The sequence below is a fragment of the Moschus berezovskii genome, chromosome 15 (genome assembly GCF_049115385.1).
Source record: "Moschus berezovskii isolate FMDL1 chromosome 15, NW_MosBer_1.0, whole genome shotgun sequence".
Taxonomy (NCBI): Eukaryota; Metazoa; Chordata; class Mammalia; order Artiodactyla; family Moschidae; genus Moschus; species Moschus berezovskii.
This window is the reverse complement of record NC_142474.1, coordinates 40,661,873-40,678,229: the sequence shown is the minus strand read 5'-3', so window position 1 is coordinate 40,678,229 and position 16,357 is coordinate 40,661,873. Positions and strand designations below refer to the sequence as shown.

The 16,357-nt window shown below is 39.5% G+C and overlaps 1 protein-coding gene across 1 annotated transcript; it reads left to right on the top strand.

Moving 5' to 3' along the window:
* The first annotated feature begins 292 nt into the window (after positions 1 to 292).
* On the top strand, positions 293 to 15,668 carry LOC129559578 (aldo-keto reductase family 1 member C3-like). The gene is made up of 9 exons (XM_055431492.1): positions 293 to 442; positions 3,539 to 3,706; positions 4,543 to 4,659; positions 5,421 to 5,498; positions 5,905 to 6,027; positions 8,626 to 8,735; positions 11,525 to 11,690; positions 13,212 to 13,294; positions 15,381 to 15,668. The coding sequence occupies exons 1-9, from the start codon at positions 359 to 361 to the stop codon at positions 15,421 to 15,423; spliced, it is 972 nt and encodes a 323-aa protein (XP_055287467.1). The 5' UTR covers positions 293 to 358; the 3' UTR covers positions 15,424 to 15,668.
* Positions 15,669 to 16,357: the final 689 nt, after the last annotated feature.

The following is a 16,357-nucleotide window of genomic DNA, read 5'->3' as shown; positions in this document are numbered from 1 at the left end:
ATTGTGTGATTCTCTGTATGTGTGTACTGTATTCTCTGTACTGTAAGATTCAGCTTCATAGTTAGAAAAAAGAAGATTGCTATGTGGAAGTTTCTAGTCTAACATACAGTTAATACTTGTTCAGCCAACCTCATCGAAATGCATCTTAAGATTATTCTGATAAAAAAAAAAAAAACCAAGCAGGTTAACTGGATTTAATTCTCTTCTTACTCCATGGGAACTGATTTAATCATGCTCCTCCTACAATGTATCTGCTAACATTGGACAGTGCAGCTGGGGTGTTACCCTCTTATTATTTATAACCTGTGAAGGCAGAAGAAAAAAATCAGAGTCTGCTTACTCAGAGGAGCAACAAGCAATGGAAACCCAATGCCAGAGGGTGAAGCTTAATGATGGCCACTTCATTCCTGTCCTGGGATTTGGAACCTACGCACCTGAGGAGGTAAGAGTAATGGTTTGGGGTTGAGATATAAATAGCAGTGGATGTGACATGAGTGGAAGGGGACTTGGGTTGTCAAGCACTGAGCTTCTGTGTGACTCTGGGAGGATCATGTGGTCCCACTAACCAGGAGAGAGCATCCAGTCTCCACTCTGCATCAGGGTCTGAGGCTATGCTCACTCACCTGCAGATTACTCTGGGTTCCCCACCAGTTTCCATCTCTTTCCCAGCTTGGCAGAAGAGGTGAGACTCGGCTGTCAAGAACACTGTCAGCTGCTTTGCTTTGAGGGGCACTGTAATGGTGGGATTTCTCTGTATGTTTCATTAATTCCAAAAACCTTTCCTTCTTCCAAAAACACATGACCCAGAAAAGTATTTGAGGTGGAGGTCCTGAAGATGAGGTGACTGAAAACTAATGGGAGAGAATTGCTTTTCTACTGTGAGATACCTGCTCGGTGCCAGGCAAGAAACACTCCAGCTGTGTTTTGCCCTGTACTTCTGTTTCTGCTTGGAAACTTCTTCTAATGGAAAGTATAGCTTCATTAGAGGGTATAAGCTACATTCTTTCAGGAAAGGTTTCAATTGTAGGGTTTGTATTTTATTTTTACTATACTCTTCAGTCCTTGTGCATAAGAGGGCCTAATGGACAAGACTCTATACTGGAAGCCTGAAAATTGGCTGTCCATCTTGTCCTTAAGAGTATGTGGTTGTGACAAGGAACCGGTCCTTAAACTTTGAGTCCCACTTTTTTCATCTACAAAACAGAAGGAAATATTCAGAAATACTTTGGAGATAGAAGACAGTGCTTGTTTACTTTGTAGAGAAAAGTGGAGTGAGGGGAAGGAGGGGTTCAGGCTATTATTGAAGCTCACTGGTTCATTACTCAATACATCTCTGAATGCCCCTGCATTTAAAAGGAAAACATGGACTAGAGCCAAAAGAGGGCAGTTAGACCAAGGATCTACCTCCTTGAAAAAGGTAAGATTCTAAGTCACATAAAAACAAATGGAATATTATTCAGTCTTTATAAAAGAAGTTATCCTTTTTGCCATTTGCAACAACATGGAGGAACCTGGAGAATATTAAACTAAGTGAAGTAAGCCAGAAATAGGAAGACAAATACTGCCTGATCTCTTTGTTAGTCGAATCTAAAACAGTGAAACTCAGAAGCAGAGAGTAGAGGAATGGTAACCAGAAACTGAGTACATGCTGGGGAAAATGGCAAGATAATGGTCAAGGATACAGACCTTCAGTTATAAGTTGTGAGATGTAATGGTAACTATAGTTTAAAAAATGGACTGTATTCATGAGATTTGCTAAGAGACTGCTGCTGCTGCTGCTAAGTCACTTCAGTCGTGTCTGACTCTGTGTGACCCCATAGACGGCAGCCCATCAGGCTCCCCCATCCCTGGGATTCTCCAGGCAAGAACACTGGAGTGGGTTGCCATTTCCTTCTCTAATGTGTGAAAGTGAAGTCGCTCAGTCATGTCTGACTCGTAGCGACCCCATGGACTGCAGCCTACCAGGCTCCTCTGTCCATGGGATTTTCTAGGCAAGAATACTGGAGTGGCTTGCCATTGCCTTCTCTGTATAACAGACTAGATATTAAGTATTCTCCCCACATCCAAAAGTTATCCATGTGAGGTGACAGATCTGTTATTAACTTGATTGTGCTAATTATTAACAATGGATACTTATATGAGAACATCACTTTGTACAACTCGAATAAATGCAGATTTTATTTGGTGTATTCTATGTGGCTTCACTGGTAGACAGAGGTCCCAGAAGCTTTCACCTGGTTTCTTGATGCTTTTCAGCTCAGTTCAGTTGCTCAGTAGTGTCCGACTCTTTGTGACTCCATGGACTGTAGCATGCCTGGCTTCCCTGTCCATCACCAACTCCTGGAGCTGACTCAAACTCACGTCCATCAAGTCAGTGATGCCATCCAACCTTCTCATCCTCTGTTGTCACCTTCTCCTCCTACCTTCAGTCTTTCCCAGCATCAGGGTCTTTTCCAATGAGTCTGTTCTTCATATCAGGTGGCCAAAGTATTGGAGTTTCAGCATCAACATCAGTCTTTCCAATGATTAGTCAGGACTGATTTTCTTTAGGATGGACTGGTTGGATCTCCTTGCAGTCCAAGGGACTCAAGAGTCTTCTCCAACACCACAGTTCAAAAGCATCAATTCTTCTGCGCTCATCTTTCTTTATAATCCAACTCTCACATCCATACATGACTACTGGAAAAACCAGAGCTTTGATTAGACAGACCTTTACTGGCAAAGTAACGTCTCTATTTTTTCAATATGCTATGTACATTGGTCATAGCTTTTCTTCCAAGAAGCAAGCGTTTTTTTAATTTCATGGCTGCAGTCGCCATCTGCAGTGATTTTGGAGCCCAAGAAAATAAAGTTTCTCACTGCTTACATTGTTTCTCCATCTATTTGCCATGCAGTGATGGGATAGGATGCCATGATCTTAGCTTTTCGAATGTTGAGTTTTAAGCCAGCTTTTTCACTCTCCTCTTTCACTTTCATCAAGAGGCTCTTTAGTTCCTCTTCACTTTCTGCCCTAAGGGTGGTGTCATCTGCATATCTGAGGTTATTGATATTTCTCCCAGCAATCTTGATTCCAGCTTGTGCTTCATGCAGGCCAGAATTTTGCATGATGTACTTTGCATATGTTACATAAGCAGGGTGACAATATACAGCCTTGACGTACTCCTTTCTTGATGCTTTTACCGGGTGCTTTATACCTTTGTGGATTTTGCTTCAAGCATCTCACAGTATAAATTGTATCCATGACTACTACTTTATGCTGTCTTGCAATTTTTTCCAGAAAATCACTGAATCTGGAGTTTTTCTTGGGGTTGTCTGATACGTGTGATCAACCACTGATTGCCTGGGATTGAAGGGTTCCTGGTCATCCATTTAATCACTGACCAGGAACGTTCAGGAAAACTGTCATGGGTTCATCACCACACATGCAGAAAGAACCAAAAGCACAAAGAAAAGTTGATTATTGGAAAGATCAAAGCTTGTGGCTCAACAATCTCTTAATCATGGGGATGTTCAATTCCTACCTTTGTTACTTGTGTAGGTTCCTAAGAGAGAAGTTCTGGAGGTCACCAAATTCGCTATAGAGGTTGGGTTCCGACACATTGACTGTGCTCATGCATACAGAAATGAAGAACAGGTTGGCCAGGCCATTCGAAGCAAGATTGCTGATGGCACTGTGAAGAGAGAAGACATATTCTACACTTCAAAGGTGCTTTGTGTGTTGTGTGTGTGCACATGTGCACAACTAATTGTATGCAGTTGACAATTATGTAATAGGATCAGTAATTAGGTGAATGTTGTTTATTGAGACAGCTTTCTTTCCATACATATTTATATGTTAAATGTAGTTTCCTCCTCCCCTGCCCGAAAATAGAAAGTGATAGCAACTTTTTCTTCACTGCCACATTCAAATTTTAAAGTCACTTTCCTTCTCTGAGCCTAGACCAGAGGAGTGTGATTTAGTATGGTCTAAGGATTCATGCAAAAGTGTGAATAGATTATAGCTTTCCTTATCATCTGGGTGAGTTTCTCAAATTTCTTCACATTCTGAATTTCAGTTCTTAACTCCAAGAGTAAGAGAGAACATTAGAAGAGGCATTTTTTATATTCCACAAGATCTAGCCAAAGTGTCTTGAATTATGTTCTGCTCATGTTAATATGTTCAAAATACTTTTTCTCCTACAGTTATGTAAACAAAATGTTAATTAATTCTGATAGGACTGATTGATTGAATCAGACTAAATTTGTGCTTTTACGCTTTATATGACATAATTCAGATGATAGGCATGGTAATTATTTTATAATGTTATTTATCTTGATTAAGTTTATTCTATTATGAATGATGTATTGATGATAAATTCAGTCAAATAATAAAGTTTTCACAGGTGGGTTAGATAAAAAATGGAACTCAAGTAAAAAAGGAGCATTTTTCCCAGTGGTCATCCATTTCAAACCAATAAAAATGTTTAATCATAAGTGAAACAAGACAAACAAAATGACCTACTGCCTTCATTTAACATAACTTCTATTATTTAACCTCTGCAGCTTTGGTCCACATCCCATCAACCAGAGTTGGTCCAATCAGCCTTGGAAAAGTCACTGAAAAGCCTTCAACTGGACTATGTTGATCTCTATCTTATTCATACTCCAGTGTCTCTGAAGGTTGGCAATTTGTGTGATCACCTCTATCTTATTTCATGTGTCACAATGTCTATCAGCTTCCATGGATGGCTGGCTTAAGATTTTTCATAGTACTTAAGTATTTTTAATCACACAGTGTAGTATGTACTCTACACTGAGGAAAGTTGAGTTGCAGTACTCTTAGAAATGGCTCAATTTTTTTTATCTCTTATCATGGTATTACTCTTGGTTTGCTTTATTTTCACTGAACATTTTTGATTGGTGGCAAATATAGCCTTGGGGCCTCAAGGCTCATGGTCATGAACATTCGAGAGCATGTCTGGATCTTCCATATTCCATATCAACCTAAGGAGAGGCTTGCTGGTTTTGGGCACCTGATGCTCAAGGGGAAAAGGAAGTCTGATATTTAGCCCAGGTCAAGTTTGCAATTTTAATGCCAGAAGTAAGGCATAACTTACAGTCACTCCCAGCACAATAGAGGTATTTTGCAAGAGGAAAGTAAAAGAGGCAGAAAAAATTCAAATAAGTCATTGACAGTCCCCATTAGAATGTAGGAAAATTGTATTTATCAAAACGTAAGTGCAAGAGATTAGGGGAAAATTGTTTTCTAAACACATTGCTCAAAAATCCATTTGTAAAACACTTTACAAATGTTAGTATCTAGAATGTTGTAAACCTACCTCATAGAGGTTTGATGCCCTGGTCCTAGATGTGCCTGGCTGTTCGGCTAAGTGTGGGGAAATTGTTTTGTAACATCTCTAAAGTGACTGCTTCTATTCCAGCCAGGGGAGCAAATTTTGCCAACAGATGAAGATGGAAAACTGATACTTGACTCAGTGGATCTCTGTCACACGTGGGAAGTGAGTCAGGGGGAGAGAACCAGGGGAGGAGCCAGGAGAGGGGGAACCTCCTTCATTTCTTCCACCTGTGAGAATGGGCTGTAGACCATCAGATCCAGCGGTTCATGAATCTAAGGGCTGGGATGCTGGGGTTGTAGAGAGGAAATCAATGCTGAAATATTCACAGAGAAGAACAGTGGAGAAGAATTTGGGATGGAAACATAGGCATCTATTTCTTTCCATGTATTATGTCTTCTCCAGGGTTTTTCTAACTGTAATACTTCTTGTGTCATGAACTTCTTCCACTTTTTTCTTCCTTATAATCAATGCTAATTTTTGACAAGTGACACTTTTAGCAATTTTTTTCAGGCATTAATCTTGTTTTATTGCCCATTCCAAGTGACTGTTCACCACCCATTCCTCCCAGGCCCTGGAGAAGTGTAAGGACGCAGGGCTGACCAAGTCCATCGGGGTGTCCAACTTCAACCACAAGCAGCTGGAGAGGATCCTGAACAAGCCGGGGCTCAAGTACAAGCCCGTCTGCAACCAGGTGAGCTCCTCTACTCCTCTCACTCCTGCTCTTCAGAACCTCCTTCTTGCCCTGGAGCCAGATGTCTGTCCCTCCTTTTCATCTGACTTTTGTGGACAGAGGATTCTAGAAAGCAGAGTCTCTGTCTGGACAGTGTGAATATAATCCATAACAGTATCTCTGACTGATAAAGTCTGGGTGGAAAATGTGGAGAGGGCTTCCTGCTAAATTGTGGGTATAGGAACTGAGGGAAGTGAAAGGGGATTAGACTCAACACCCAGAACTTAGAGGAAGGGATTTTTCCCCTGAGCTTAAAACATGACCAGAAATCAGATGTTAAATTGTCTCGGAGGGAACTATGTACATTAAGGAAACATGGAACAGGAAGTAAACAAAGAGAAAAATCAGCTGAGATGGGTGTTAAGAGTTTGTGTGGTGTTTGAATGGCTGCATCCTTTGTCTTGGTTTCTCTGCATTTATGGGTCTTCAGCAAAGTTTGCTGGATAAAGTTAAAGGCTTATGGTGATACTAACCACTGATGAAATATTCATTCAGGAATACTTACTGGATCATAGAGCACACCTTATGATTTACTTCAGCTTGGACTGGTTCTCCCATCAATGTCCATCACAAAATTAACTGATTAAACTCACTTTTTATGTCTGTTTCTGTTTTCGTACTTTTTTTGGTTCTATTTTTTACCTTATTGTGGTAAAAGAAGACCATGAGACCTAACCTCATAGCAAGTTTTTAAGTATTCATATAATACAATACAGTGTTGTTTATTATAGGGACAATGTTGGAAGCAGATCTAAAATTCATTCATCTTGTATAATTGAGACTTCACATCATGCTTATAAATTCCAGATCCCCCCCCAACCCAGCCCCTGGTGACTATCTCTCTGCTGTTTAATTCTAAGTTTGACAGATCTAGATATGCCATATAACTGAGATGTGATATGTATGTTATGTAATCTTCACCATTATGCAACGGTCTTATTTCGTATGTACCATAATGTCTTTAATTTACAAGCTGGAGTCAAGGAAAAAGAATCTTATATGGAAAGTGTAGCTTACACAATTCAAGAAATATATATATATATATATTTAGTTATAAAAGTTAAGAAATTAATGTGATTCTGGTATCAGTTTTACTTCCATGTTTTATTGTGAGAAATTTCAGATATTAGAACAGTTAAGGATACAATAGTGTATATGTGTATATATATATTTAATTCTATGGATTTATATAATGAATGTATATATTATGTTTTGACAACCTGGATTGGATATGGTTCACATGTCACTCTGAGTCATATTTTTCATGGTTTTTAACCTAGAATGGTCACTCAATCTTTATGTCACAAAGATAGCAAGACAAGTTCCTGACAAACACACTGTATTTATCATCATTACTTTGTGACATTAATTAACTTGCTTGTCTGCTTCAAATTTATGTAAATTAGTAATTAAATCTGAACTCCTTACTACATTTGACAAGAAAACGTCCCCCCCCGCTTTTATTTCCCTTGTTCTGATGGGCAGGGCCATTCTCCATAAATCTTCATTTTTTTTAATTTACTTTAATTGGAAGCTAATTACTCTACAGTGTTGTGGTGGTTTTTGCCATACAACCACATGAATCAGCCAAGGGTGTCCTTTGTGTGCTGTGCCTCTCACTTATACCCAAGTAGGAAGCATGTGATGACAAGTTGTCCTTCTGTGAGTAGTGGTATTTTGTTCTCCTGGTAAAGCTACTGGTAGCTAGATTTTTTGTTTGTAAGTGTGTACTCTCCTGTGGAAATTATCTAGTCATCTGTCGGATAATAACTTTCATCAGAGGAATTTCGTTTTCCCCAAAATTTTCACAAAATGATTGAGAATCCGTCAATGACTCCCACCTGCATTATTTCATTGGGATATTTTTCATTGTTTTCAATTTTAAGCAATATTTTAAATCTCCTGACCTGACATTTTATTGTAAAGACAAAATTCCCTCATTAAGTCAACATAAAATGCACTCCTTCCTATAAGACAGGGTTAAAACTTAATTCCTTCCCATTAACTGTCAGTTTCTGAGAAAGGATTTATTCTAATACTCACCATCCATGGAGGAAAATAGTTTTGTTCTTTTTCCCACTCTCATCACTAGAGCCTCAGGGATTTTTATTTACTCTGTGTGCTACATTTGTTTTCACTCATGATTCTTTTTGATGCTCAAGTTTACCCATATGCCACCAGTGGGACCTCCCCTTCCCATCACATTAGATCCCCTCCCATCACACTAGATCCTATAGTCTCAAGATTCTAACAGCTCTTTTTCTGTCTCCAGTCTGGAATTAGGCATATGTCTTGGTGGTGTTCAGTGGTATTTACTAACCAAGATCTGGTTCCTAGGGTTGCTTGTTCTCAGGAATTATTATTATTTTTTTAATCTTTTCAGGGAACAGAGATAAAATTTGTTTTTTTTAAAATCATTTTTGAAGTCGACGTTTTCAGTTGAAATTTGATTTGCACAGTTTTTTTTTTCTTTACCATATGTAATTTTTACTTTTAAGCTTCCTCTGGCATATTACCTTTTCATATAACTTGACATTCTTTTCTGTTGGCATTCTACAGGTGGAATGTCACCCTTATCTCAACCAGAGCAAACTGCTGGAGTTCTGCAAGTCACACGATATTGTCCTAGTTGCCTATGGTGCTCTGGGATCCCAAAGGTTATCAAAATGGTATGAACATTACTGAAGGCCACAGGGAGTTACTCTGAAACTCAATTTTTTTTAAGTCTTTACTGAATTTGTTACAATACTGTTTCTCTTTTATGTTTTGGTTTTTGGGCTTCAAGGCATGTGGGATCTTAGCTCCCTGACCAAAGATCAAACCCTCAACCCCTGGACTGGAAGATGAAGTCTTAACCACTGGACAACAGGGAAGTCCATAAAACTCAAATTTTGATAAAGTATTTTTATAATAACGTACACAGTGCTTTTATCATACTGTTCTTGGGGTTCCACAGGACTGGAAAAGGTCAGTTTTCATTCCAATCCCAAAGAAAGGTAATGCCAAAGAATGCTCAAACTTCCTCACAGTTGCACTCATTTCACATGTTAGCAAAGTAATGTTCAAAATTCTCCAAGCTAGGCTTCAAAAGTACGTGAACTTCCAGATGTTCAAGCTAGAATTAGAAAAGACAGAGGAACCAGAGATCAAATTGCCAACATCCTTTAGATCATCAAAAAAGCAAGAGAGTTCCAGAAAAACATCTACTTCTGCTTTATTGACTATACCAAAACCTTTGACTGTGTGGATCACAACACTGTGGAAATTTCTTAAAGAGATGGGAATACCAGACCACATGAACTGCCTACTGAGAAATCTGTAAGCAGGTAAAGAAGCAACAGTTAGAGCTGTACATGGAACAAAAGAATGGTTCCAAATCAGTAAAGGAGTGCATCAAACCTGTATATTGTCACCCTGCTTATTTAATTTATATGCAGAGTACATCATGCAGAATGCTGGGTTGGATGAAGCACAAGCTGGAATCAAGATTGCTGGGAGAAATATCAACAACCTCAGATATGCAGATGACACCACCCTTATGGCAGAAAGCAAAGAACTAAAGAGCCTCTTGATGAAAGTGAAAGAGGAGAGTGAAAAAGTTGGCATAAAGCTCAACATTCAGAAAACTAAGATCATGGCATCCGGTCCCATCACATCATGGCAAATAGATGGGGAAACAATGAAAACACTAAAAGCCTTTATTTTGGGGGGCTCCAAAATCAATGCAGATGGTGACTGCAGCCATGAAATTAAAAGATCTTTGCTCCTTGGAAGAAAAGCTATGACCAACCTAGACAGAATGTTAAAAAGCAGAGACATTACTTCTCCAACAAAGGTCCATCTAGTCAAAGCTCTGGCTTTTCCAGTGGTCCAGTATGGATGTGAGAATTGGACTATAAAGAAAGCTGAGCACCAAAGGATTGATGCTTTTGAATTGTGGTGTTGGAGAAGACTCCTGAGAGTCCCTTGGACTGCAAGGAGGTCAAACTAGTCCATCCTAAAGGGAATCAGTCCTGGATATTCATTGGAAGGACTGATGCTGAAGCTGAAACTCCAATACTTTGGCCACCTGATTCAAAGAACTGACTCACTGGAAAAGACCCTGATGCTGGGAAAGATTGAAGACAGGAGGAGAAGGGGACAACAGAAGAGGAGATGGTTGGCTGGCATCACCAACTCAATAGACATGAGTTTGAGTAAACTCCAGCAGTTGGTGATGGACAGGGAGGAGTGGCACGCTGCAGTCCATGGGGTCACAAAGAGTCGGACACGACTGAGTGACTGAACTGAACTGAACTGAACACAGTGCTCTGGAGATAACTTTTAACTGACGGGAAGAGAAGAGAGATGGGACATAATCCTTCTGTTTTGTCTTACCATCACAAGCCAAATTAATCTTTTTTTTACATTTCATGTGTCTTGTTGTATATAGATTTTAATGCAAGTGTCTCTGCATTGAACACTTAAGAGATAAGCTTAAGTCATGACTTACTTATTTTTTAACCATGAACACGGTGCTAGTAATAAACGTTTCAAGTTTCCCTCAACTTATATCTAAAATCAAGATAAGAAATGTACCTCCCAGGGACTGAAAGGATATCAAACCAGTCAATCCTGAAGGAAATCAATCCTGAATAGTCATTAGAAGGACTGATGCTGACTGAAGATCCAATACTTTGGCCACATGATGTGAAGAACCAACTCATTAGAAAAGACCTTAATTCTGGGAAAGATTGAAAGCAGGAGGTGAATGGGATGACAGAGGACAAGATGGTGGGATGGATAACTGACTCAATGGACATGAGTTTGAGCAAGCTCTGGGAGATAGTGAAGGACAGCTAAGCCTGGCATGCTGCAGTTCATGGGGTCGCAAATAGAAATGACTGAATGACTGAACAAAAACCCAGATCTAAGATGATCAAAAAAAAATCACAAATTGAATCATTTTAGTGAAAATTTGTTTGTAGGAGTATTGCACAATGCAAATAATGATGAAATAAAGAGTTGTTATTTTTGGACTACTCAATTTTTATCAACACTTGAGAAAAATGAAAAACAAAAAATTTCCCTGTCTCCATCTCTTTTTATTTTCTTGCCCCTGTACTTATTTTAAAGATATGATTATTAAGAAAAATAACCACTGAGAAGTAAAACAGAGAAAAGAAAAAATCCACAAGTTTGGCAGTACTGCTCTTAGCTCAAGCATGCATCCAAATGACTGGGAAAACTTTGTAAATGCAGATTGGGAAATGACACAGATGAGGTTCTGATTCAGTTTGTCTTCAGCTAAGCCATGGAATTTGTATTTCTAACAAGATCCCAGGTGATACTGATGCTTCTGGTCCCTGGACCACACTTTGATAAGCACTGGATAAGACCTACTTTATCTGTTTGAGAAGCCTCCTTAGAAACTGAGTACTTAGTCTCAACTCCTCAGCATTTCTGAATTTCCTTCCAGGGTGAACCAGAACCACCCCGTTCTCTTGGAGGACCCGGTTCTTTGTGACATTGCCAAAAAGCACAAGCAAACCCCAGCTCTGGTTGCCCTTCGCTACCAGATACAACGTGGGATTGTGGTTCTGGCCAAGAGTTACAACAAGAATCGGATCAAAGAGAACATACAGGTGATGAGTGGGGCTGTAGGCAGAGGGCTCCTAAACAATATCCTTCACAAAGGTCATTCTTTGTCCAGCTCTCAGACTATCCTTGAGTCAAGACAAGTTACCTGTTTTTCTTGGTGCATGAATGCCTTGTGTGTGTTTCTGATGGTTTTCTCCTCCTGCTGTGGCAACAGGAGAGGTGGCATGGCTGAAGAGGGTTCAGATTGGACAGAAAATAGAGATTTTAGTTCCAGCACTGTGTCTCTAATTTATTCTGTCATCTCGTACAAATGACATCTTATTTTCTTCATTCTCAATTGACAAAATTACATTATTTGATTTTTGTAGACCATTTAGGCTGCTCTAACAAAATACTTAAGATCAGGTGGCTTAGAAACAACTGAAATTTGTTTCTCACGGTTCTAAAGCTGGAGGTCTGAGGTCGGGTGCCTGTGTGGTCAAGTGAGGGCCCTCCTCCAGGTCATAGGCTTTTCCTTGTATCTTAACATGGTGGAGGGGGCAACAGAGCTCTCCCAAGTCTGTTATATGAATATGATATCATTTAAATCTCATTCTCGAGGGCTCCACCATCATGACCTAATCACCCTCAAAGGTTCTAATTTGTAACTCCATCTCAGTGGGCTGAGGTCCCAACATGTGAATTTGGGGGCATACAAATTACAGCAGTGATCCTGAACTTAACAAATCAGTGTGGTTTTGTTTTGCATTTCCCTAAATACTAATGTTTCACTTTCAAACATTTAATCTCCTTGAGTTTCTGCTGTTGCAAATTTCCTGTTCAAGACTGCCCATTTTTGCTGAGTTGTGTTTTGACTTGTGTGTAGGAGACCATTATTGTACCCTTAGCCATAGCTGTACAGGAAACTCTCCCCAGTTTCAAGATTTAATGCAGAGATCAGTTATGTGTGTCTCTTGATTCTGTGGTTTGACAAACAGACTGCACTCAGCTTAGCTGTTGTCCTCTTGGCTGAGCTCTCTTGTGCATTTGCAGTTCAGTGCAGAGCAGCTCGGCGTTCTCCTTTAGCAGGTGGATGTGGCTCTTGTCAGAGTAGCCTTAACACTTCTATGTATATATTTTCATATGTATTTGGCTTAACTGTGGCAACTAACCTGTTCTTCATCTCAGCACAGCACTATGCCCCCTCATCAGTGAATGGGGAAAAATCTTCTTCATGTCTGGGCTCAGAACTCACTCACCACTTTTTCTGGGAGCAGGTTCTCAGTCAGGAGTGTCCAAAGACTGTTTGTTTGGAAAAAGAGGGTTTTAGTTTGCTTTCTGTCTCAAGTGATTCACTTAGAAAGACTGATGCACTGTAATGTTTGTGAGGTGGACAGAGAAGGAGAAGGTGTGGGAAGGAGAGGTGAGAACTCAGCAGAGGCTCCCAAGCTTGTTCACCTGGAAGTTGAGGACAGACTTGGCTTCCCTGTTCCCTCTTCTTGTCTCCTCCATGGACACTCCTCCAGTCCCCAGGGGGAGGCTGGCTCCTTGGAGGAGAGATTAATATTATTTGTCCTTCCTTCCAGGTGTTTGACTTTGAACTGACTCCAGAAGACATGAAAACAATTGATGGCCTCAATAGAAATATGAGATATTATGAATTTCTACCGTAAGTGACTTGCTGATGTTTCACACATACACTGTTTACTATAACAGGCAGGTCAGCAGGGGAACGAGGATTTTTAAAAGTTTAATTCTAGGAAGACAGTTCTGATTTCCAGTGTAGGAGTAAACCAGATGTTTCCTGTAGAACTCAGACCAGAGGTTTTCTCCAGGGTTCTGTCTCTGACCAACAGAAATGTAATTGGGGCCCAGGACAGCCCATCAGTAAAATCACCAGAGTTGATATTGTGGTGAATTCACTACTTTGTGCCCCTAATTGCCTGGTGTACCACCTCGCAGGGCTGAGGGACCCAGTGGACACATGGAGCACAGTGCCTAGTACTTCAAAGCTCTATGAAAAAATGTTCATATTTAATTCTTTTTAAAATCAGGTGAAATGGTCAGATTAATAGTGACTGTGTAATAATGAATCTGTCCTGGATTATACTCATGTTTGAAATTGAAAATGGAAGTGTTAGTTGTTCAGTTGTATCCAACTCTTCTGTGACCCCATGGACTGTAGCCTCGCCAGGTTCCTCTGTTCATGGAATTCTCCAAGCAAGAATATTGGAGTGAGTTGCCATTCCCTCCTCCAGGGGATCTTCCCAACCTAGGGAATGAACCCTGGTGTCCGATATTGAAGGCAGATTCTTTACAGTATGAGATAGTAGAGAAGCCCACATTCATTTTTATCCTAACACAATTGTAAAATGTTATGTCAATGTTTTTATGGAGGGGAACCCATGAAGGGCAACATGCATCAATGCTAAGAACTCACAGTGGACCTGCCTCCACCCCTTCCTTCTAGTGTCTGGTGGATTTTCTCCCTAAAGGGCATTTCTTTTCCAAGACACCATCCATTTATGTCATGTTTATCTCTTCATTGGACTCTTTCCCTTATTACAACTCCCATGTCCTCATCCTTGTTATCTCACAAAGCTGAATTGCCAGTAGATCATGAGCTTAACTGACCCTCTAGTGAGTGACTGCTGTGTCCTTAGCAGGACACACCCAGGTAAGATCATCTGGGTCTCTGTTTTCCTGAGTCAAGACTCAACCCAGTGTAGCCTTTGTCCATCACTGGTCCATCCCCTAGGGAGCCTCCACCTCCTGGACTTTGACTTATTTACTAATGCAGAATTCCAGCTAATTACTGCAGAAGGATGCCAGGATTGAAGAGACAATAGACTAAAGAGAAGTTGGAAAGTAGTTTAGAGAGAAGGGAACACAAACTAGTGATAAAATGAAGACAGTTTCAAGTGAATGATCACAGAACTCCCCTTCTTGTTTGTAAAGCTATATCATAATTCTAAGAAAACACATGATAAATGAATAAAATGTGTAAAGCTACTTTTCTGTACTCAAAAGATTTTAAGTATAAATCTATGTTCTCCCTCATTAGTCTTGAATGCCTAGACTTATTTATCTTTGTGACTTTATGTCAGTAACACAGCTCTTGGCACATGGGTTTGCTCAGAATACACTTTTTAATGAATTTTATCAAAAAGGACAAATTTTGAAAGAAAAATCAGAACATGAGAAAAAAACAGAAAATAGCAGTAATACTAACAAATGAATAACAAGTGTTCTCATAAATTATAAATTAAGAAAGCAGTAATCATATTTGGTAGTTGTGATTATTTAGGTGTACTTGGTATCTCTTCAATAAATTGGAAATTCTTTAATGGAAGCACCCTGTATTTGGGGGTGATGCTTGATATTTTTTTGATGGATGTATGAAAAAGAGCAACTAATTCTTTAACTGTGATTATTCTCATCATTTTGGGTCAAAAGTTACACCCAGGACTGAAATGACCTCCACAGTTAGCCATAGGTCTTGTGCTATGATTTAAACTGTAGCCTGAGTCAAACTACCTGTCACTGTGGAGTGAATATTACATGTGAATGTTGGGACTGGATGTGCAGGTGCCCTGTGCACATGGAGCAGACACCTGCATGTGTGCTTGTTGGGGGAGAAGGAGGGACGTGTTTGTAGATTTCAAGTTTTAGCCCATCGTGACCACATCACAGAGTAATACTTTCTATGACAACATGACTGATTTAATAAATTAGTACTCCTCTTTCTCTTTCAGTGTTATCGATCACCCTGAGTATCCATATTCTGAAGAATATTAACTATGAGATATCTACCATGCATTCTACTAGAATTTCTTGCATCTAATACTGTGAAGAGTATTTCTGTACTTGGTGGAGGTGTTTAACAGAAGTGTCTGAACTTTTGAAAGTTTGCTTTTATTTAAAAAAAATTTTTTGTGAAATAATAAAGACTTCAAATAAGGATATTAGTTTTTCCTGATAACAAAATACTTGGAAAATAAAAGCGAAATGATAGAAAATAAAGATATCCTTTGATTAACCCATTTAATAGCTTTGGTGTGTTTTCCTTTGTGGAAAAAATGCATCAGTCGATCTAAGAAAGAAATGGAAAATTTTATTCGAGCCAAATTTGAGAACTGTAACCCAGGAAGTTCTGAGAACTGTTCTGCCCTATAGAAGTCAGACACAGGTATGGAAGGTTTTGAGACACAGGGCTCTGCATGAAAAGACATTATTAACAGTATACACAATCCAGATCTAAGCATCATCACAGTCATGTGAACCCTTACAAGGTCAAGAAGGAACTTATATATATTTTTTAATGTCTCTGCTTTTTATTTTATTTTTTTAATTTATTTATTTTAATTGGAGGCTAATTACATTATTGTATTGGTTTTGCCATACATTGACATGAATCTGCCCTTGGCTGGGAGGAACTTACCTTTTAATGAGCTGTCTTACTGACACTGGGAGAAAGTTGCTTTTCATGGTTGAGCAGGTGTTCCCACTAATGGGGGAGGTCTGGTACATGCATAATGCAGACCCACAACTCACAGTGAGTTTTCCTCTATTTCTTTCCATTGATTGCTGAGGAAGGCTTTCTTATCTCTCCTTGCTATTCTTTGGGACTCTGCATTCAAATGGATATATCTTTCTTTTTACTTTTGCTTTTTGCTTCCCTTCTTTTCACAGCTATTTGTGAGGCCTTGTCAGACAGCCACTTTACTTTTTT